At 46.8% G+C, this 22034-nt stretch overlaps 2 protein-coding genes across 5 annotated transcripts; one reads left to right on the top strand and one right to left on the bottom strand.

Annotated features, from left to right (window-relative positions):
* Nucleotides 1-2805: 2805 nt before the first annotated feature.
* On the bottom strand, nucleotides 2806-10302 carry GUCA1B (guanylate cyclase activator 1B). Its single transcript, XM_074893827.1, has 5 exons — nucleotides 10257-10302; nucleotides 9191-9836; nucleotides 7003-7152; nucleotides 5474-5588; nucleotides 2806-4887 (listed from the first exon to the last, which is right to left on the bottom strand). Exons 2-5 carry the CDS (start codon nucleotides 9392-9394, stop codon nucleotides 4760-4762), a joined length of 597 nt encoding a protein of 198 aa, XP_074749928.1. The 5' UTR covers nucleotides 9395-9836; nucleotides 10257-10302; the 3' UTR covers nucleotides 2806-4759.
* Nucleotides 10303-13548: 3246 nt separating this feature from the next.
* Nucleotides 13549-21437, top strand: IRF6 (interferon regulatory factor 6). 4 transcript variants are annotated; one of them, XM_074893461.1, is made up of 8 exons: nucleotides 13549-13558; nucleotides 17555-17731; nucleotides 18634-18838; nucleotides 19292-19414; nucleotides 19518-19664; nucleotides 19882-20274; nucleotides 20689-20807; nucleotides 21107-21437. In XM_074893461.1, exons 2-8 carry the CDS (start codon nucleotides 17558-17560, stop codon nucleotides 21326-21328), a joined length of 1383 nt encoding a protein of 460 aa, XP_074749562.1. In that variant the 5' UTR covers nucleotides 13549-13558; nucleotides 17555-17557; the 3' UTR covers nucleotides 21329-21437. The 4 variants fall into 4 exon arrangements, with proteins under 4 accessions (XP_074749562.1, XP_074749560.1, XP_074749561.1 ...); XM_074893459.1 differs by lacking the exon at nucleotides 13549-13558 and adding an exon at nucleotides 13562-13644; XM_074893460.1 differs by lacking the exon at nucleotides 13549-13558 and adding an exon at nucleotides 14035-14119.
* The last annotated feature ends 597 nt before the right edge of the window (nucleotides 21438-22034 follow it).

The raw sequence follows: 22034 nt of genomic DNA, 5'->3' as shown, positions 1-22034 counted from the left end.
AGGACAGATTAACCGTCTCATACAAGTGCAGAAACCTTTGTTCTGGGTTCATTAAAACAGTCCTTTCGCAAGAACAGCACAAGCATGGGGAGAGGTCTGTTTTCATCAGAATCAGCGTAGAAAAGTGGCAGCTCCCAGGTTCTTGCATCCCATGGGCGCTGCCTGCTCTCCTGAACCTCAACTGCATTGAGCAAGCGTAGCTTGCTTTAATAAAACCTCACCCCCTGGGTAGTCCTACAACTCTCCTGGAGCTCTGCTTTACCCACCCACATTTCTAGGCACCTGCTCCCTGCCCTGTGCCTCCTGGGCCACGTGTGGCAGCCCCGTAGCTCCCTCCTGCCCGTTTTCTGCCCAGACAGACGGTGAGTGCAGGATGCACGGCCACGGCCCCGCCGGCAGCTGCCCCTGACAGCCTGGCTCAGGCTCTGGGGGTGCTGGACGGGCACAAAAACCAAAAGGCCACAGAGAGGGACCCGTTGACGGGCCAGCTTGTTCGGCCACCCCACTCACACCAGTGCGAGAGAGAGCAGGCTGCAACCGTCTTATTAGAGCTGGGCTGAGCTGTTTACTCAGTGTGTAATACTCCTCCTTGCAGCGAAATTAACTCCCCCACAAATGACTGGCACAAAACCGACTGCACTTCATCTTTACAACAGCAGCGAGGAGGGAGCCGGGTTCAGCGTGGGCTTTCTGTGCACACTCCCTCCGCAGAGACACATCCAGTCCCGCCCGTGTTTCCTTCAGCCTCTCGCTCCTCTGCACGCCCAAGAAGCTGCAAGAAGCAGCCCTGACAAGCCCAACTTCTATTTATAAAGACAATGTTTTTCTAACAAGGCTGTCTCAGAACTGCTGGCTGGCCAAAGGCAGCTTTCAAACCTCAGCGTCTCTCTCCAGAGGATGTTTTTTCAGCCTCTAAGAAAGCAAATTAAAAATAATTAAAAAGTAATATTGTGACTCTCTCTGCCCTAACTCATGCATAATTAATTATAATAATATAATTTAATACAATGCTGAGATTGTATTAAAAAGGAAAGCCACTACCAGCCTAGAGTAAGACTCATGCCCCATCCTGTCCCTGTCCCGCAGTGCCCTCTGCCAGCGCCGGGGCAGCGGTGGCACCATGGAAGACCCACGGGGGATGGAGTGGGTGGGCTCTTACACAGGAAACTCAAGCAGAAGGGAGATGATGAGCTCAAGAAAGGATAATGGTGAACTGCAAAAAAAAACCCCTCCTTTAGCATCCCTGTGCATCTAGGGTGTGAGGCCTAAAAGGCAAAGAAATGAAACAAAACAGGTTCATCAGCCAGATGCTTCTAAAGGTCCCTTATCCCCAGGGGATGCGCTGCCCTGTAGCACAGCTCCTGTATCACATCCCAGAATACCATTAGATTACCTTAAATACAGGGTCTCTATGGGTAATATGTTTCAGCTACTTTCTAAACTTCTGAGATGCACTTTCCTTTGAAAAGGAGGAGGAGGAGGAGGAAAGAAAGAAGTATTTTCCCCTACTTCCAGAGCTGAGCACAGGTGCTGTGAAAAAACCACTGAGTATGGTGAGACCACAAGAAGTCCCCATAGTGATCAGCATGGGGCTGTGTAAGTCGTGGCACAGCCACTCTGTTTTCCAACACGACATTTCCAAGGGGAAGCTGCACATGTGTGCTTTGGGAATGACCGGGACACAAACCTCTCCTCCAGGCAGCCACCAAACCCCAGCCACCCACAGGTGAACCTCCCCACTCAGAACATCAGGTGTCTAGAGAAGTAAAGAGCATGGCTAAGTACAGGGTTAGAGGTAATTATCTTCTTTCCTTCTCAGCCTCATTATTTCTGCTGCCAGTGACTTCCCCAGGAATGCACCTTCCAGAGTATTTTAGGATGCAATGCCTCCTTGGCTCCTGTTCCCTGGTGCTGCTCTCCATCAGCTCCATTCAACAACAGCCTCACTTTCTGCTTTCTAACCCAATTATTCCACCTTCACTCCTACCCAACGTCAGGGGCATCAAACCTCAGAGCAGATGGTAGAAGCTCAGAAGGCATTTGCCTTTTCCAAGCCATCCTGTTTCCCAATTTAGACCAAAAAGAAATCCGATCAGTCAAATCCAATTCTATCTGGGCTGTAAGTCTGGAAAAATGGATTATGCAAAATGTCTGACATTAACAGCCTGATGTGAATGTTGAACTGAGTTTGGGAGATCAAAGTATTTATACCTATGGATTTTAAAATAGGGCTACGACTAAAGCACCTGGCAATTTCTTGACAAAAGATTACACAAGTGATAAGAGGAGCGTTTCCACTGGGTTATGCCAGCACTAACACAAGCATTACCCACCACGTCCACCGCTACATCTTAGATCTGCCCAGGCCTGAGGAGGTGGAACCATCCACGGCCGAGTCCAACACTTTGAGCCCTAAATTCTTCAAGGTTCCTGTTTCAGTCCTGGCAGGGTTAAAACAGGGGCCATCCAATTGCAGCACTGCCAGCTCACTTTATTGTAAGCACCTATTTCTAATACCATTGAGAATTTTTTTTTTAAATGATACTCTCACACTTTTCACTGTCATTACATAGACACTGAACAGAAGATACTCCTTCCCTACTCTGCATCTGCAATAGCATCACCATCTCTGCCTTATATTTGTCTCACCCAGGTTAGCTGTTACACTTAATCCTTCCCTTAAATTTGTCATGTCAGTCTTAAAGAGTTATGGTCAGATCCTCAGGTGCCTACACAGGCCTTCACCTTCATTCTGAGTGAAAAATAAATATTACAAAACAGGTAGAATTGTAATAAATAATTCTTTATTAAAGTCATGTTACAAAATTTCTACCAACAGCTGTACAAGTGCTCAGTGTTAGGATGCCCTCTACCACCCCAGCAGAGGACTGCTGGTGCAGGGGACACCCAGCAGCTCCTCTGGTGCCTGAGCTGACCAGGTGAACAGAATAAGAGAATTTAAAGCATTTAAGTAAACCTGCAGTATGCAACATCCACTTAAATTGTGCAAGAAGCAGAGTGCATTATGTTGGTTGAGATGCTGAAAGTTAAGGAGTTAGAGATTTGTATCCTCCCATGAAAGCATTTGTCCACAAATTGGAAAAAAAAATCAGTAAAATGAATCTTTTCTTCCAGGCCCTCAAGTCAGAAGTAAGGTTCCTCTGTCAGATCTTTGGCTGATAAACTATCAGCTTGAATGAGCTTTAACCAGCTGCCTTCCAGCAGCATAAACTACAAGTCTAATCAGCTCTAAGTAAGCACACTACAAGTTCATGTGTATTTACAGAGAGCTTAGAAAGGCTATTTAGAAGTGGAAATGTATGTGCATTTGAACTCTAGCACTGATTGTCTTATCCTGAATAGTCTCCTCATGTTTCTGAATTTAAACATGGGTTAAACTGACAAGACCGCAAACTAGTCAATTAATGAAAGATACTAGTCATAATTGAAGGCCACAAAAATGGGATTGCAAATCTTTTAATGGGTTTGACCTAGCCCACTGATCCCATGGGAAATTAAAATAAACCAAACTCATGTTACTTTCCTGGGGAAATTTCTCACAAATAAACCAATAAAGGTGAACCAAAAATATTGGTTCATCCCAAATTCCTTTTCCACATACATGTATATATGTAGGAATATGGGTTAGAATAGAAGAGCTCTGTGTACAACCTGTGCAAATTTTATATCTAGTCTGTGACTAAATTAAGTCCAGTGTAAAACCACTGTACTACTTCAGTAACTCACTTGGATTTTCTGTCACTTGTTCCATTCTGTGGTCCTGCCGATAAAGCAGCGCTAATCCCCTCGTTGCAGAGACACTGCCAAGCAAAACTCTGCTCTTCCCTTATTTCTCCTTCCACACAAAACTTCTCTCAGTGCAGTGAAAGCCCTGGAGCTCCCTGACCCATTCAGTCTTCATGGGGCAGGAAAAGCTGTTCTGGAGTGACAACTCAGGAAGAAACAGGGGCTGAAAAGGAGCAGAATCACACTTGTGCAAGTCTGTCCCAGTACAAGTCTGGTACAATTGTTATGGCTGTTTCCAAACAATTTCAGTGTTTGGAAATAGCATCTTTCCAGCCCCACGGAGACACGGGTCTCTGAACAGGTAGAAGGAGCAGACTGGTCCACGGAAGGGAGATGCAAGGAGTCACTGCTCCACCTGTCCAGCCCACACATTATCTTCTCCTCAGCTCTGCGTACTGCCTTGGCTACCGCTTATGATCCAATTCTCATTTTTGATAGCAATGTGTTAGCATTCAATAATTTTACATTAGCAGTAGCATACAGACATCCTGGATGTATGAAGCCTGCCAGAGCACCTCTTTTGTTACCACTCTTGGTTTGATGTGTTTGTATCTCTGCACACATGAATGATGCAAACACTAGTCTGCACTGGAGACAGTACCACTGTCACAGTTTCTCACTTCCCCGTCCCATCTGTCACCAGAATAAAACCCTGCCCAGGATCCACTTCAGGAAGCCACAAAAAGTTTGTTCCTTGGGGTGTAACCAAAAACCAGAGCTGGCAAACACTGTATTGTGTACACAGAAAGACTTATTCATGGGCCAAAAAGAGTCTCTGGGTACCAGCTGTATGCAGCACATGGGTTTTAGATTGAGATATGGCTTCTTAAACCACTGAAGTTTTCATCTGGATGCTGAGATTTTATTAAAAAGGAAAGCCACTACCACCCTAGAGGAACAGACACAGTTGTAGTCAGCATCACATTTTCAGCTGTATCAAAACTGAATTTTCTCAAAACAAAGCACTCTTTCTCCTCTGCTCCGAAATCCATCCCCCAGGGTTCACATCCATTTGCAACATCTTCATCACCCACTTGTCCTTCCTGGCCCCATCAATGAACTCATCAAGAGATAACTGCCCTGTGTATGAAAAGAGAGGAGGACACAAGATGGGGAGACAGAACATGACAGATAAGACAAGCAGAGGACGGCAGGAAGTAAAAACCATCTATGTTTCAGAAAATATGCTAATAAGACAAAAGCAATACTTCATTTCCCCACGCACTTTAGGCCAGCTAGCTGAAAGCCAAACCACCCCGCTGTAACGCTGCTGCAGCTCACACAGGCTCCTCCGGGAGGATGGCAAGCCTGATCCTGCAAGCTCCAGTTTGACAGGAGCCAGTCGTTACCCAGGCTGTTTGTGCTGGGGCTGGGACATGCACTCTGGCTACTGGGGCTTTCAGAGGACAAGATCTGTGCGGCATCAAAATCCAGACAGAATAGTGACCCCTTATTTTACATTAAAACAACAATGCAAATGATTTCATCCTGCTGCACCAAATGACTCTTGATTCTGACAAACAGACCAGAACCAAACCCAACACATCTTATATGAGTAACATAATAGTCCTAAGTGATTTCTTGATAGATGTAATTAAAGCTAGCCTGCCCAGCACAGATAACTTCCCATTACACATGAACACAATCTGAGCCATCAGTCACTCACCATCCCCATTCTCATCCACTAACTGAAATATCCTGTCCACAACCTCCTCCGGTGTGAGCAATGGGGTCCTCTCCTCCACCCCCGACCGACACACTTTCTTCAGCTTGTAGATAGACTGAAAAGAAGTTCAGAGATTAAGAGAAGGACTGGAAAATGAAAGCCAGTGAACTCCATTATCTTCCCAACAGTGTAAAGGTCTTTTACAAAGGCTGCAGTTTTAACCTTTCTAGAAAGATCTGCCACTCAACAGCCTCAGACCTTTAATGAAACCTCCGACCTTACGCTCACACACACTGCAGATTACTTCATTTGCTCTTTGAAGCTGCTGCCCTCCTATTTTCCTTACACATAGTGGTCAGACCTCAGGGTTCCTTTGCAAAGAACAAGGCAAGAGTTTCACAGATGGGAAAGTCATCTGACTTTTGAGTATATTTTTTTTCTAACATCTGAGGGCAGGCACATCTGGACTTACCCAGCTCTCTCCCAGGGAAATTGTGCCCAAGCTGCAAGATCAAACCTGTACTGGCACATATTTTGACCCATAGTTTCTGTTCCACTTTGTCACTGGAAAGGGGCAGATTTTATCTATTCCTCCCATGACAACCACCTGTTCATTATTAACTTTATTCCTTAGGCTGAAGGCTTTTGTCTGCAGTCTTCCCAGAGAGGGGATTAGCAAGGACCTAACGTAGCTCTGGCCAGTTCCTGGCTGACCTCAAAACTATAATTGAACCTGTCCCAGACAAGCTCCCAGATGCTCCCACACCTGCCATTGGTGCTGCAGGTAAAGCTGGTCACACCATCCAGCCAAAAGCACCTGCTTTTGCAGATTCAGTTTCTGATTCTTAACATTTCATTTCAGCTACAATCCTGGAATGCTTGATAAACATTAAGCCCCACCAGTACTGCTGTGCAAGGGTAGCAGCGCCTGTGGTGCAGGGGTGACACTAGCACAGTCACCGAGATATTTACCTAAAGAATGAACCCAGGTACCCTGTGTCTGACTGTCTAAGCCCCAGGCCTCCCCTCACACCTTCATACAGTCACTGGTTAAAGCTAAGTGCAGAATAGAACAGAAACGCAGAAAAGAATCATTACAAAAGGGATTTCTGTACTAATTTGTGCCTCCCAGTGTATTCTCACCAACTGCTCAGGCAGTAAACTTGGCTCCTCTAAGGGGCATGGGGTGAAACCCTCTGCCACTGGCCAGTGCAATGAATCTTGGTGTAAAAAGGTTGAAAGGAAAGGCAGAGCAGAGACACAGGAATTCCACAACAGCACCCAGATGCAGCAGTTCTGGACAGCAGCAGCAGGGGCCAGGCTGCCCACAGTGGGTATAACTGATCCCTCAGCCACCCCATCAGGCTCCAAACCACTGAGCACATAACCCCTTCACCAAGGTCAGGCATCTTCCCTTCATCACTATCTGCAGCTGCCTTGAAACCCAATTATCACAAAACCCATATACATCATTACATTGCCAAAGAACGGTGATTGCTCAAATAAGTGATTAGGCAATGCCTACTTACCTCAACAATTTCCAGCAGCTCAGGTTTATCTATGCAGCCATTCCCATCCCTGTCATATACTTTGAATGTCCACCTCAGCTTGTGTTCCAGTTTTCCTCGTAAAACAAGATTCAAGGCAGCTACATATTCCAGAAAATCAATGGTATTATCCTGTAGAAACAGAAAAGCAGCAGCTGAATGACACTTCACTGGGTATAGCTGATAGAAGACCTGAATAAAAACTGCCAGAAAGATAATCCATGGAACAGCTATTTATTTGCCACTTCACAGAAGATTCATGGCAGTTCAAGACCACCAGTAAGCACAGCCATACCTCTCTGCACCGAGGGTGAGTTCAATGGGGGGTGTGACAGTTCAGAGCAAAGCAATAAGGGGGGGACACAGCCAGGGCTCCAGGAAGGAGAAATCCAGATATTTCAAGACAACACAGATTACATGGAGGGTGGGGAGGCAGATGAGGATCAGTGCAGGAGATACTGTCTTTTTGGGAAAGGACTGCCATTCTCAGTGACCTCAGCTGCCTCACCACTGAGACCAGCACCCGACTGTTACCCCTTCCTTCCATCCTTCCCCCTTGTTTGATCTTGATTCATCTGAGGGCTATGACAAAGAAAATGGCACCACTGAGGAGGCAGCAGCAAGAACACCCACAAGAAAGGATTTACATCAGGTGTTCATCCTCCTAAAGGCTTTGGGCAGCCAAGGGATGCAGGGCTCCCTGGGCAGCCTCCAGCAGATGGCCCTCACCAGGTCAACACCATCCCAAGGCTAAGCCGGGGCCCACGTCACCTCGCAGCCCTCCCGACCCAGATAGCAAACCCCCAGGAAGGTCTGGGCTGCACATCTCCTCCCCAGGACGCTCTGCTGCGGGCACCCAAACGCTCAGCAGTACTGTGAGAAAAATCTGCTACTGCTGGACTTGGAACACCAGCACGCATAAAGACATTGAGGAATTGTTTTTATTGTATTACTGTATTATTAATAATCCTTTAGATTGTTAGGCCTTGCTCAACTGATTATATACACCATCAGCACGTTTAAGCAAAAACATGAACCCAGGCCTAATTTAGTGTTCTTAATATATGCAAGTACCAGCATCTCTTAAAAACTGATTTTCAGTCTTGTTTGGAAAAATCCTATAAACTAAGAATTGGACTTCACCTTTTATGCACACCATTTGCTCTGCAACGCTTTCTGCACAGCTTTCATAGCAGAATTTGGACCTGGCCCTTCAGTTTTTTGCAGGAATTTGGGTTTTGCCAACTTCAAATTCTGAGACAAATCTGACTTGACCACACCTTCCATAGCTTTTTTCATCCTTTCTCACAAACTGACTTTTGTTGTCACCTCAATGTGGCTTTGCTACTGGTTTCAAAGGAAGCTTAAGGGAAATTGATATTTCTGAGAGATGACAGACTTGTCTCCCCTTTTCCTATATTGATACACAGCAACAAACAACCCCATACTTTGAATATGATCAAGAGCTTTGGGGAAAAAGTTGAACCATTTGGCAAGTATTGCTTACCCATTTCAAGATGAGAAAGGCATCTCAAACATCGCAGGCTAGTATTAGGCTATCTTTTGCAGCAGAATGTGGGTATGCATGAACTGCTACTAAACCAGAAAGCCCACTTTTCCCAGGTGTCTGATGACAAATACAGCAATGGGAATCAAAACCAGAATGTCTGAATTGTTCAGCATTCCTTCACTTTTGAGCAGCTAAAATCAATATTTTGTTACATGCCACCTGTTCATACTGTATATATACACACTTCCTCCCACATATAGCAAGCCTGAGTAGGACTTTCCTCCGCTGTAAATCCCCCTCTACCATAACAGATAAATATTTTTTTTCCATGTAGCAAGCTTGGCTATTTGAGGATCTTTCAACAATACTGTCTCAAAATGTGACTGCCTAAATTTCGACCTTTTAATCCATCTTTAGTCCATTAAAGGGACATTCTGTCCTTAATTTGTATGCAGAGTTATGAGAAGATATATCCATATCAGCCCATACAGAGTAGTGCCGCATGTGCTGCTTCTCCTGCCCTAGCAAGTCCACCACCCTTACCTTAGTCTCATGAAACATGGTAACAAGGGTGGGAACTGCACCAAAACACCTCCAAACTACAGAATACAGACACACAAATTATTAGACAAGTAATTGTAAAAACTCCTCACCACTTACCCCATTCTTATCAAAAGCTCTGAACATGTTTTCAATATACTCTGCTGCTTCACGGTTATCCTGGACACCAAAGAACTGCTTGAATTCGTGCATGAAGAGGGTCCCACTGGGACATTCAACCACAAATTTCTTATACCATTCCTGCAATTCTGCAACATCAATCTCTCCTTGCTCCCCTTCAGCATTGGCAAACTGCTGTCCCATTTTGGTCCGTAAAGCAAGATTTAAAAAAGAAGGAACAAAAGGAAAACCCTGCCCAAGTCCTTTGCTTGTATTGTTGTTTTATCACCTTCAGTTGATTTTCCTTTGTTCTTTTTCTTCTTCCTGTCTTGTACCTTTATTTGATGTTAAAATTGTGTCTTGCTATTTCACCTTCTTTTTGTGCGCTCACTTGGTGATTGTGGAGTTGCTTCTCTGCTTTAGGGCAGTATAACGTGTGGTATCAGGCACGTACAAAAATAACTAAGACCATTAGGAGATTCCCACCTATGAGTCACAGAGACCTTCAGATGTTCTGAGCTGTGCCCTATTTAGGAGCAGACTCCAGAGGCTCAGGGTCTTTCTGCACTTTAATACCTTCACATCAAAGAATTTGGGAGCCAAGGTTCCCTTTAGATAAAGCTCCACTCACTTCACTGGAGTTGTTCTAGAAACAAAAAAGGATTGTAAGTGAACTTCCCTAGCATTAGTTTTTCAATACTGGCATGTATTCCCTGCTTGTGGGGGATGTTTCAGGGAAAGAGGGAATAGTAATTAACAACAATTACACAGAGCAAATCCTGAAAAAATAAGCACATACAGCTAACACCACTCACATGAAAAGACCTGCTAATGTATAAAGTTAGTTGAATACCTAATATAGGCTTTATACAAAATGATTGAGAGAACTAGCAGATACATACAGATGTAAACATGCATATTTCTCTCATTTTCACAACTCATTCTTAAAAGTGTCAGTTAAAAATAGCAAGAATCTTTTACTTCCCTATTTTTTAAAGCATTGAGTTCTCCTTATTCCCCTTCCCCCTTTTACGCTTTTATCTGTTGAGCTATTCCTTTTACTTACCCTTCACCACTGAACACTGCTTACCACTTTTATTACAGACACAACCTACAGCTCTACCCCAGCTGCCTTCTGCTGCACAGCTGCTCACCACAGATGAAGCCCTCCTCTCTACAGACAACCTACTGTTCTGCTATTTTCTTACTGGAGCCACCAGCTTTTATCCATATCATACCAGGTGTTCCAAACCCAGCCATTATCTGTGTCAGCTGGAAAGAAATGACCTGTAGCTATAAATGTGTCTGAGCCAGCCTAACATCTAGATAGGATTCTTCTTTTAAGAGGATTGGAGCAGCATTAATAGGAAACAATAGTCTCTATTATAATAATGCTAAGGCCTAGAAGGATTTAAGCTGTTAATTTTTTTGGTGCATTTATTTTCATTTGTTTGGAAAGAAGAGTTTCACACAGGGAAAAATACTACTTAAGAATCAGTCTAAAACTTGATAGTGCTGAACAGTACAGTAGCTCATACTGTATTGTAAGAACAGCGTTTGTTCTGAATCTACTCATACCTGTAAGTAACCCACCAGTGGTAGTGTGTGTATATATGCACAGATTTTCAGGAGTATGGTATAACTTTGCACTTCTGTGCATAAGGATGCCCAGGTAATGCAGGATTTCACTTAAGAGTCTCAATTAAGAAAAGGTCATAGGTTTTCCGACAGAAGTATGGAGGTGGATGGGAAGGACCAGAGGAGTTGCTGGAAAGCTTAAGACTTCTATCTTTCAACAAAAAGGTATATTTTCATTTAATAACATTGAGGAATCCTGTTTGTCTGTGTCTGTGCCTATAAGAATGCACCACAATGAATAAACTCAGTCCTTCCTTTTGTAAATGCTTCAGCCCCTGACTTGAAGATCACTTGTCTGCAGCGGAGCAGCTTGAGGTCTGGCTCATCAAAAAAGTTATCCTGGATTTATTCCCCAGTGTTTGTCTCTTAGCTAGGCCTACTAGAAAAGCCTTTGGCAGCCACAGTCACTGTGGTATTTATAAAATAGTTCTGTTGCATTCTCCATTTCCCCATGCTCAGTTACACATACCATGTAAAGAAGCAGCTTGCTTCCCTCAATGATATTTCTTGAATCATCTTGCCTAATATCTGGTGAGGGCATGGGTTCTCTCTGGGTCACAAACAGCTTTTGGGAAGTAGAGGTGCTGCTGGGGGGGAGCTCATCGCATGTTTTCCTGCAGCACAGCTGGGGAGTTTTGCAGGTGCTGGGGTGAAGCCTTTCCACCATTTTGTGCTGCGCTCCTGCACCGAGGCTGCACGCTGGAATGTGAGTGCTGAGAGCACCCGGCAAGACTCCACATGCCCAGGATGTTGTCTTGCCTCATTGCATAATTTTGTTTTGCCTTATGGGAACTTAGTGATCTGTTCCCAGGAGAGAAGATGGTTCCCCTTTGTTTTGATGACTACAGTCTTTTCCAGCTAGGAACAAAGGACTGCAAGAGACCTGGGTTACAAAGCCTAGCTGGTGCTATTGCAGGTATCATGACATACAATCGTGTTGATAAAAGTACTGATGTTAATTTGGCACTGAAATAAAGTAAATCCTATAGCTCCTGGTATGAAAATTCCTCTGCATACATTCTCATTGACCAAAGTGTGCGCTCTGCAGACTGTCCTGAAGGAGCTGCTGTCTCTCAGCCAGCAGAATGTCACTTTATGAAGTACAGTTTATCAGCCAAAGGATTTTTTTCATTTGATTTGAGAAATAAGATGCAGGTAGAGGTAAGTATAAGCAAGGAGAACTAAAAATAAAAAGAATGATTTCTAGAAAACAGTACAAGAAAGAGGTTGGTACTATTTGGCTGCCCAAAGGGTTGGGATCAATGCTTTATATATTATGTCAGAGTGAATGCTTTGGGTGATTAGCTGCAAACATGTAACATCTGATTACGTGTCCTGCCTAAGGAATTATCCCCTATTATCACCTATACAGTTTAAAAGCTGCAGAGTTTCCCAGCCAAGAGCATGGAAAAAGACAGCTTATTTCCCATCAGTTCACTAACACAACATGCTGCCACATGCTTCAGCAGAGGCTGGTAGAAACTCAAGGAAAAAAAACCAGTCCAAACCCTGCAGAGGTCTGGGAAGACTCATTTGTTTGGCATCTGCGTTACCACTCAGGTGAAGGCAGCGGAGGCTGTAACAAAGGCAGCAGGGTGCAGGCAGGCCCGGCTGCCCCGCAGGAGAGGTCCAGCTTCAGTGAAACTGGAGGCAAGACTAGATCCCTCGCCCACGCTGGAGCAGCCCTGGCCTAGTCGTTTTGCTGCAATGCTCCATTATTTTAAATACCCCTGACCTGCCGTAAGACCCCTCTCGTGGGTTGGGCAATCTCAGTGTCCTTAGAGTGGGCCTAGAAAGAGCAAAGCTCTGCCCAGGGCTGCTTTGGGGCGTGCGGGTGAGTGGGCAGCATCACCGGTGGTGTCTGCTTCCAAAGCTCCCTGAGCACCAGACCGCAAGGAAAGCAAACCCAAAGCATCCTTAAATTTACCCGTGGCCAGGCAGGACGGACACGTGGACAGAAGGAATGCAGGGAGGATGAACAGTGGCTTTTGTGCCGACCCGACTGAGGAGAGATCAAAGATCCCTCATACTTGGGCTGGGAGTTCAGCCCAGCCTCTCTGTGTCTCTCCCCAGCTGCTCACCAAATTGGCCACACGGTCACAGGTTTTTATACAGCAGGAATAACGTGGTAGAAGGTATTATTACAGGACTAGCTGTCCCTTGTTTTGCATATCAAAAATGGTCAGGTACCACTAACAAAACCGATGTAAAATCCACCATTGCAGTGCTATCCCACAAAGCAAATGCTACCCTGCAAGTGTCACCTGTCTTTTGCTTATTGCCAGAAAGATGTTATGTGCTGACAAACTCCCGCCAAACGTTACCTCTGAGGGGCTGCATTTCAGTGATGAAAGAAGCCTGAAATATTTACCTTGCACTCGGCATCTTGCAAGGCAAACTTTCCAAGAAAAAGGCAGAATTTACATTTTGTCTGTGTGTGAAGTTTTTAAAACTTTGCATAGTTCCAAAGTCTTGGCACAGGACTGAGCTTGGGCCCTACGTCAGCCTTTCCAAAGCCGGGATTCAGCACTATCCACAGTGCTCATGGTGGGAAGGAGAAGGGAAATTCCCGCAGCTGCTTTCTGGTTGGGTGAAACTGAATAGCAAAGTATTGTACGGCCTCTTGAAACCGAGATTCACCACTGAGTCATGGTCCTCCACCTATGGGGAAAAGCAAAGAAACGGGAGGTTGGTGGGGATGGTGGTGGCAGGCTGGGGAGCCCAGGGTGGGTGAGTGAGCGGAGAGGTGGAGGAGAGCAACATTTTTACACTTTTCAAGAGCAAACTGTGTGCCCGTGACTTTGGGATAATCACAGGTGACTTCGTTGTTCCATGCTACGGGTTGGCTGGGCCAAATACGCTTTAAACGGTGAAAACCCGGAGGCTTTTTTTGGTTTTTTTGTTTGTTTTTTTTTTTTGTTTGTGTTTGGTTTTTTTTTTCCTCCTAAATATTCTGTTTCAAACAGAAAAGTGACACGGTAAACTGACGGGGCCGCGGATGCTCCGCTCGCCCCCCGGGAAGGGGGGTGTTGGGGGGGTTGTGCCGGGCCACTCGGCGCTGCCGCAGCCCCGCGGGCGCGGAGCGGAGCCTCCCCCGCGGCCGGGGGCGGAGCGGGGCGGGCGGCGGCGCGGCTGCGCCCAGCGCACCTGGGCAGGTGAGGGCGGAGCGGGCGGCGACTGCGCTCCGCGGCCGCGCTCCCCTCGCCCCGCCGCCGCGCCCACGCGTGGGCCCCGCGGGGCGCCCGAGAGCCCCCCCCGGGGGGGAGCCGCTCCCCCCCGCCCGCCGGAGGGGTAAGTTGCGCAGGGGCGGGGGTCGCGGGGCCCTGGTGGGATGGGACCGGCCCCGCGCCGCGCCCGTGGATCCGGTGGGACCGCGGCGCGCCCTTGGCGAAGCGCTGTTCCGGGGGGTCCGTGGTGTTGGCGGGGGGGGGGCAGCTGGTTGGAGCCAGGAAGCCCGCGGGGATCCGGAGAGCGCGGGGCTGCGCGCAGGATACGCGAGTGGCCGCGGGGGGGTTCGCGGCCCGGGGCCGGCAGCAGCGTCCCGATCGAGCTGGATGGGGCGGGGGGGGTCGTCCGGGTCTGAAGGCAGCCGGGAGGGTAAAAAGCTCTGAAAAAGCCTCTTGAAAGCTCCTTCCCCATCCGCGCCCGCGGGTTGGGCTGTATTAGCCCTGGGCTACGTCTTTCAAGTTGGCGTAAACTGAGGCCTAGAGTTAGGGCAAGGGGAATATTTGCCCCCCGCCCACCCTGTTCACCCACAGCGGTTTGGGACCACAGCAGTTACCACCCCGAGAACCCAAATTATCTGTAGCAGCCCGTGCCCCTTCCGACCTCGCAGGCTGTCGAGGTGAGGCAGGGGGCTGAGGGGACCAGGTTGGGGCGCGGGGACTGGGAATGGTGAGAGTTAGTTGTGCTCAAGGCGTGTTGCTCGCCCTGTGCAGGGCAGGGGGGCTGCGAGAAAAGTGATGTCCCGATCTCTGAAACGTGGCAGCTGAAGGCTCCCGGCGTAGGGAGGCGATTCAGTGTCGGGCACTTGGATGGAGAGTCAGCCACTTTCTCTGTGGGAATGTTAGGGGTTAGGCTGCTTGCCTTTGAAAAAAATTAATACAAATCCACTAAATACAGGATAATGTAATCAAGCAAAGGTAACGAGCGAGGAATGAGGCCTGTGGTATCGCAGCGACGATACCATGGATCAGAGAAGACCCTCGCCTCCTTCAGAGGAACGGGTGGAGCGGGAGCACCGGATCCGCTCGGGTGTGCAGGTGCAGAGTGGGAGCATCTGTGCCGCGAGGCTGGGACAGGCTGCGGGGGGTGTGTTCCTGCGTGTCGCTCCGCTGGCTGGCACCGCGCCGCAGCCCGGCGAGTCCCCGCAGCTAACCGGGGCTGTCCCTGGCCTTGGCTGCTCGGCCGCAGCCCTTGGGGAAGTGGCTGTGGGGTGTCGGCTTCTTCCTGTGCTTGCTTGAGTTGTTTTTGTTGGGGTGAATGTCTCCCCTCCAAGGAAAAACGTCTCCATAATAATTGGGGTACAGGGAATAGTTACATCACTGACCAGCACTGCATTAGCAGCACAGGGATGTGCTAATTACCCCCCACCCACTGGCCAATCTGAGTGGGAATAAAGCGAACTGGAGGGTTCCTGGGTACGTGCACTGAGGAGTCTTGTGTGAGGGCCGAGCCTCCCTTGGCAAATCCCATTAATAGTGTGAAGACGTTCCCCCAGCTCACCCTTGCAGCTCCCAGAGCGGGAGCAGCCTCTGGCGTTAGTGGACCCCACTGGATCGAAGTTGAAGGTTGTAAGAGGCTGACTCACCGTCTGAGCCGAGCCATGGGATTCAAGTTGATTTGCTCTCAGTTATTATGTCAACAAGTCATCGGTGATAAAAGGTCATAAAGCATTGTAATGTCGCGTATTGACAGGCGCTGTCGTATCCGAGGGACAATTCAAACCTCACACGGCAGCGCCAGCGCACCCTCCGTGTGACCAAATTTATTTTCTTTGAGGGACGTATGAATTTTTCTCCCCGTTGTGTGGGTTTGAATTTACTCCTGGTCTTGCAAATTGTGTGTACACACACGGTGTATGTTATTAGAAGCAGAGGGGTCTGCCTGTAAAGTGTAAAAGAGATTGTGGAAACAAGCTTTGGTTTGGATTTCTTTGTTACAGTGAGAAGTCACTTTTTTTATCTTTGCAAGGGAAATCGATACCTGGTTTTGGTCTCAATTCTAAGTCCAGGATTAAGCTGGACTTTGTGTCTTTGCAAACATGCTACTGAAAGTTTAATTCTGATAGCATTTTTGACATGGATAACTAATACAGCAGGATTTCAGAAACACAAAAATAATTTTGATGATTGCTGTCTGATCCTTTGCAGCTCCTGGGAAGCAGTCTGCTAACGTGCCCAGGACCTTGATGAAGCACATTTTCAAACTATTATTTAAAGATGATTTGCAGTTGAATCTGAACATTTTCTTTGCTTAACAGATAAAATACATTGTGTTCAGATTCATTTTGTGTGAACACTTGCGTCTGAATGGGAACTGCAGGTATTTGAACAAATAAAACCTGTTCCTAGACTAGTTCTTGGATAGGATTTTTTAATCTTCTCTATCTCTGCTACTAGACACATTTTGCAACTCCTGCAGGAGCCTCCATTCAGGGCTTATGGCAAAGGTTTTACTTATCCTGTAACTGCTTTATTAATGGGAGTATTTCTAATTTCTCACATCTGTTTCAAGATTTACAAATGAATATGAGAGATACGCCTTCTAGGTACATGTGTAGTGTGAAAGTCCCTTCCCAAAATCTAAAGATACCAAATGCTGCCTCTTCTTGCAGAGGGACAGTCATTAATTTTGTTTGTTTGGCTTTGTGTCTGTTCTGCACAAGAATAATATTGTTTGTTGGCTGCAAATGTAGTAGCAGCACAGGGCTACTTAAACAACAGATTTGCTCGGTTAACTACAGCATTGTTTTTTAAAAAAACCTAAACATTGTGTCAACATCACTTGATTTTAGCAGGAGTGCAGGCAGACTTGCAGTTCATGTCCTTCTGGATAAACATCCTGGTTATTATAGGTCAGTGATGTTTGCAAATGATTGTACTGCATTCAGAGCATTCATGAAAAAGTCATGGAATGACTTGCAGAGGAACTTCTGTCTCTGTGATAAAACGGCCCCCTCCATTTCAGCCTGATGCTTCCGCCTTTATCTCAGCTGGGGCAAAAGCCTCTGATTTGGCACGTTAGTTCTTCTCCTCCTCAATGCAAGTCTGACATGACTGAAGAAGAACTGATCAGATCGGCCCCCCCTCGCTAAGGCGTACGTGGAGGCTTTTGAAATTCTACTGCCTGTTCTTGCTGTGGCTTGTTTGTGGCTTTGCCTCCTGCGCAGCGTTTACAGCTCAGGTGTGATTTGGGCTCGCCCTCCGTGTGCTCAGTTAACACAAGTAACGCGCTGTCTCTGCTTACGGGAATATTTAATAGGGAGTTGTTAATCTTGTGACAATTATGGTCCCCACTTACTGATGCGTTTGTAACTCCTGCTGGCAGAAGAGTCAGAAGAGCTGAATCTGAACTGGCGGTTTCAATGTGCAGTAACATAACAACCAATAGCAGTAACATGGCATAGGGTCCTTTTCCTTTTTCCTGATTTTTTTTTTTTTTCAAAGCGTATGAGTTTCAACTAACCTTTAGCAGCTGGTCTACTATTATCCCCATCTTTTGTAGACAATGGCGTTACACCCACGAAGAGTTCGCTTGAAGCCGTGGCTGGTAGCCCAGGTAGATAGCGGTATGTATCCCGGCCTTATCTGGCTAAACCGAGAAGCCAAGCGGTTTCAGATCCCCTGGAAGCATGCAACTCGGCACAGCCCGCAGCACGAGGAGGAGAACACCATCTTCAAGGTGAGGGAGGGGAGAGCTCCGGTATATCACGGCTCTTACACAGAGACAAAGGGTTGAATTGTTGGCCCGGGAGCTGGGCAGGCATCTCGGTAGCTGTTTCCAGGCACATTTTGTCCTATTTCTTTGACCTCAGAAAAGCCACTTTGTGCACCTGGATGCCAGGCTTGGCACTGCCTGAAACGGTGTTGAGTTCTTTAACCCCTTCCGACCAGCAAAGGCCAGGCAATGTCTGATGGCGTGGACCCTGGAAGATTACTGCTATTTGCTTCATGTGCTTGGTTTAGGATGTGGTAACCGGCTTGCTCTTAGCAGCAAACCATTAAATACTGTTAGATAAATCTTAAGAGGTCCACCATAAACTTCCAGTACTCATCGCTGCTGTCCCTAATACTCTTATCCCAAGGAATTCATTGTAGGTCCTACACTCCTTTGAGGAATTTCTGACCTCTGCCTTGGAGGGATCTTGGACTGATAGTCTGATTTTGGGGTGAGAGGGAGGGGGCTGGCTGGAGGTCTGGGGCTGCTGTTCCACTCCATTTTAACCAAGCCCGTTCCTCCTGCGCGGGGTATGGCTCACTGTCAAAAACAACTTTTAGTATTGAATCCGAGACCTGGAAAAACTCAGTGCACAATCCTGTACAATTTATATTTTCTTAACTTGTATGAAGATGTGTGTTCAGAATTGTTAATGGTTTTTGGAAATCTGGATTTAAATCTTTTTTTCTCCCCCTTCTTTTAATGGGAAAAATATTAAAGCGGGAATTTCCGTTGTTACTAGAAGAGCTATAGTAAAGACTTCTGTAAAAGAAGAATTTTACAGAGAGTTTGTTTGGAAGTTTGATTTCTGATAAAAGCTGGTCTGTTGAGAGGGCTGGACTGAGCACAGTGTACTTTGTCCCCAGGCATGGGCTGTGGAAACGGGAAAGTACCAGGAAGGAGTCGATGAGCCTGACCCTGCAAAGTGGAAAGCCCAGCTCCGATGCGCTCTTAACAAAAGCCGGGAATTTAATTTGATGTATGATGGCACCAAGGAGGTGCCCATGAATCCTATTAAAATTTATGAAGTGTGCGATATCCCGCAGTCCCAGGGATCAATCATTAATCCAGGTGAGGGCCTTGCTGACACAGGGACGGTTACTGAGCAGGCGTTTGTCCAATGCGAGTTCCTTTCCCTTCGCGACGTTAACTCTCACACTGCCTTTGTGTGCAGCAGAAAGCAGCTGCTGTGTGTAAGCCCGGCTGTACTTAAACTAAGAGGACTTTGAACCACAGTGTATCTGTACTAAAATTAATAAAGCTGTGCACAGTTGCATGTTTCCTGCTAAACAGTCCAATGTTGGCGATAGTTTATCTGTATCCTTAGCTTTCTAGAATTATATATTGAACTGAAAATAGTATGTTGTACAGATCAGATTTTTTCCTTTTTTTAACTTGTATTCAGAAAATACACAAATTTCCATTATTGTGCAGAGTCAGTATGAAGATTACATTATTTTTTCAAGAAATGCATTGCAGTGTTTCACAGTGATCGGCTGCCCACAAGAATGTGCTTGTTTGCAGGTTCCACTGGCTCAGCTCCATGGGATGAAAAGGATAATGATCTTGATGATGAAGAGGAGGAAGAATTGAATCAATCTCAGCATGTCCCTATTCAAGAAACATTTCCATTTCTTAATATCAATGGTTGGTGTCATAGTCTAATGTATTAGTGAACATATTTGCTTGTAAATTGGTGTGTGCTTGAAATAAAACCTTGGTTTATTGAAGAATTGTTTCTTTTTTGTAGATTCTCCAATGGCTCCAGCCAGTGCAGAAAACTGCAGCCCTGAAGCTGTGTGGCCAAAGAATGAACCTCTAGATATGGAAATGCCCCCAACTGCGCTGCAGCATGACTTCTTCAGCAGCCCTGAGCTCTGGATCAGCTCTCTGCCAAGTATGTATACGGATTTGTAGCACTTCTGTCATTGTACTTTAAAAAAAAAAAAAAAGTGTTTTGGCTTTTTCCAGTGGCTGTTTGCTTGTTAGCATGGAGCACTGTGTATAGTTTAAACATCCCTGTGACTGTAGCATGGATTGTGTGGTGTGTCTCTACTGCTGATGCAGTACATGCAGAGGTCCAGGAAAAGCCATACTGACAGGTTCTCTCTCAGTGACAGACCTAGAAATCAAGTTTGAATATCGAGGAAAGGAGACTGGACCGACGACAACTGTAAGCAACCCACAGGGATGCAGACTTTTCTATGGAGAGCTGGGTCCTATGCCAGACCAGGAAGAGCTCTTTGGGCCTATTAGTTTGGAGCAAGTAAAGTTCCCAGGAACAGAGCAAATCACCAATGAAAGGCAGAAGATCTTCACAAGTCGGCTGCTGGATGTTATGGACAGGGGACTGATCCTGGAGGTCAGTGGCCATGCCATCTACGCTGTCCGGCTCTGCCAGTGCAAGGTGTACTGGTCTGGTCCCTGTGCACCTTCCTCCACCACACCAAATTTGATCGAGAGGCAAAAGAAAGTCAAACTCTTCTGTCTGGAAACGTTCCTAAGTGGTAGGTAACTTCTGCTTCTGGAAAATAGCTTTGGATACCGGTCTGGGCACTTGGTGGCACTATTGGAAAGGGTGGTCTGCACTGGGGCTCAGCCTGGATGCACCAGTTAGTTTGCTTGTTCGTTTGTGGGGCGTGGGTAGAGGTCACTGTTCCCCCGACTTCAGCGGACCGTGGAGCAGGTATGCGTCAGAAGGAAGTGAGTGTACACTCATTTAATGTTCTGAAAAACATGGGAGGGCCTTGCTTTTAAAGAAAGCTCTTCTGGGTGCAAGAAACAAGCTGCAGTTGTGTAAGAGGTGGCTCTGGCAAAGGACAGTGTGTAGGTAAGACCTGGAATGATACAGCAGGGTGGGATGTGGTGAGTGTTTCTAACCAAAAGAGGACAAGCCCGCAGCATTCTGCTTTTCCTCCTAGAGCTGATTGCCCATCAGAAAGGACAGATTGAGAAACAGCCACCATATGAGATCTACTTCTGTTTTGGAGAGGAATGGCCTGATGGAAAACCCAGGGAGAGGAAGCTGATTGTGGTTCAGGTAGGAGCTGAGGCTCTGAAGTGGCACGTGCCAGCCTTGCTGGGGCCGGCGTTGGCTCTGGATACCAGAGACCTGTCTGCTCTGTGTTGTGGTTACTGACCCTGGGAAACCCCAGTAAGGCTGGTGGGTTTTGCCACGGCAAATACTAACGCTACGTGTGCCGAATAGTATCAGCCTGTGAGTGTGTTTTAGGTTATTGTGGAAGCCACCCCTGGCATCCACGGCAGGGAATTCCTGCAAAATAACAGGAATATACTCTGTGACCATTAGGCTGAAACAACTGACTACTTCTTAAACAGGTCATTCCAGTTGTGGCCCGGATGATCTACGAAATGTTTTCTGGTGACTTCACGCGCTCCTTTGACAGCGGCAGCGTGCGACTCCAGATCTCTACACCTGACATCAAGGACAACATCGTGGCTCACCTGAAGCAGCTGTACCGGCTGCTGCAGAACCACCAGGAGGGGTGGCCGATGCAGGCCCCCGCCATGCACATGGCCCAGCCGCTCCCGGCCCAGTGACGGGCCCTTTGCTTTGCCCCACGGTTTCTTATGTTGTATATACAGAAAAGTATTTCTTAACGAGTGCCTTGCCTAAATCTAAATAAAATCTGTAAATCTGGTCATCCGATTGTTTCATCCGTCTGTGGTACTTGTGGTTTGGAAGTGTTCAAAAGGGAGGGGATTGCGGGAATGCCTCTAGCTCCTTCACCACTTTTGGCTGTTTGCTTAAGCAACCAATATGTATAAACCAGATTTTCAATTCTGTAATTTTTTTTTATCCACTATTGATACATTGTATATAAATACTTGATCATTAGAGGGGAAAAAAAAAAATCTCTATTAAAACCGCCTGGAGAATATCACCTTGTCTAGTTTTCTCTTTAACTGGGCTGTAGCTACATGCTTGGGAGAGGCCGACACTCCAGTGTGCTTTTTTTTTTATAGCTATGTCTACACACACACTATACACACATATATATTTTTAAAAACCCAGCTCTGCACATTCTGAGAAACCACCCAAAGCTGAAAGCAGCTACTCCTACAGCTCTGGGAGATGGCTCTGTGCTGTGCCCCCCCCCCGCTGCTTCCCCGAGCTGTGGCTGAGGGAGATGGCAGCGGCCTGTTCCTAAACCGCCGCTTCCTTGTCGATGAGGCCGCTGGGGCCCGGGCCCAGGCCTAGGCCGGGGCGGAGCGGAGCGGCCTTTCCGGGCGGGCCCCAGCCGCT

Source organism: Strix uralensis, chromosome 24, assembly GCF_047716275.1.
Source record: "Strix uralensis isolate ZFMK-TIS-50842 chromosome 24, bStrUra1, whole genome shotgun sequence".
NCBI lineage: Eukaryota > Metazoa > Chordata > Aves > Strigiformes > Strigidae > Strix > Strix uralensis.
The sequence above is the reverse complement of the archived record's forward strand: the minus strand, read 5'-3'. Positions and strand labels throughout refer to the sequence as shown.

Excerpts from the sequence above, each read along its gene's own strand:
- GUCA1B (XM_074893827.1), bottom strand. The coding sequence starts at position 9,394 with ATGGGACAGCAGTTTGCCAATGCTGAAGGGGAGCAAGGAGAGATTGAT. Across the intron at positions 5,589-7,002 it reads AGCTGCTGGAAATTGTTGAG|TCTATCTACAAGCTGAAGAA; the intron begins GTAAGTAGGCAT and ends ACTTCTTTTCAG. Across the intron at positions 4,888-5,473 it reads AGTGGATGAGAATGGGGATG|GGCAGTTATCTCTTGATGAG; the intron begins GTGAGTGACTGA and ends TTTCATACACAG.
- IRF6 (XM_074893461.1), top strand. The coding sequence starts at position 17,558 with ATGGCGTTACACCCACGAAGAGTTCGCTTGAAGCCGTGGCTGGTAGCC. Across the intron at positions 17,732-18,633 it reads AGGAGAACACCATCTTCAAG|GCATGGGCTGTGGAAACGGG; the intron begins GTGAGGGAGGGG and ends CTTTGTCCCCAG. Across the intron at positions 19,415-19,517 it reads TCCATTTCTTAATATCAATG|ATTCTCCAATGGCTCCAGCC; the intron begins GTTGGTGTCATA and ends TCTTTTTTGTAG.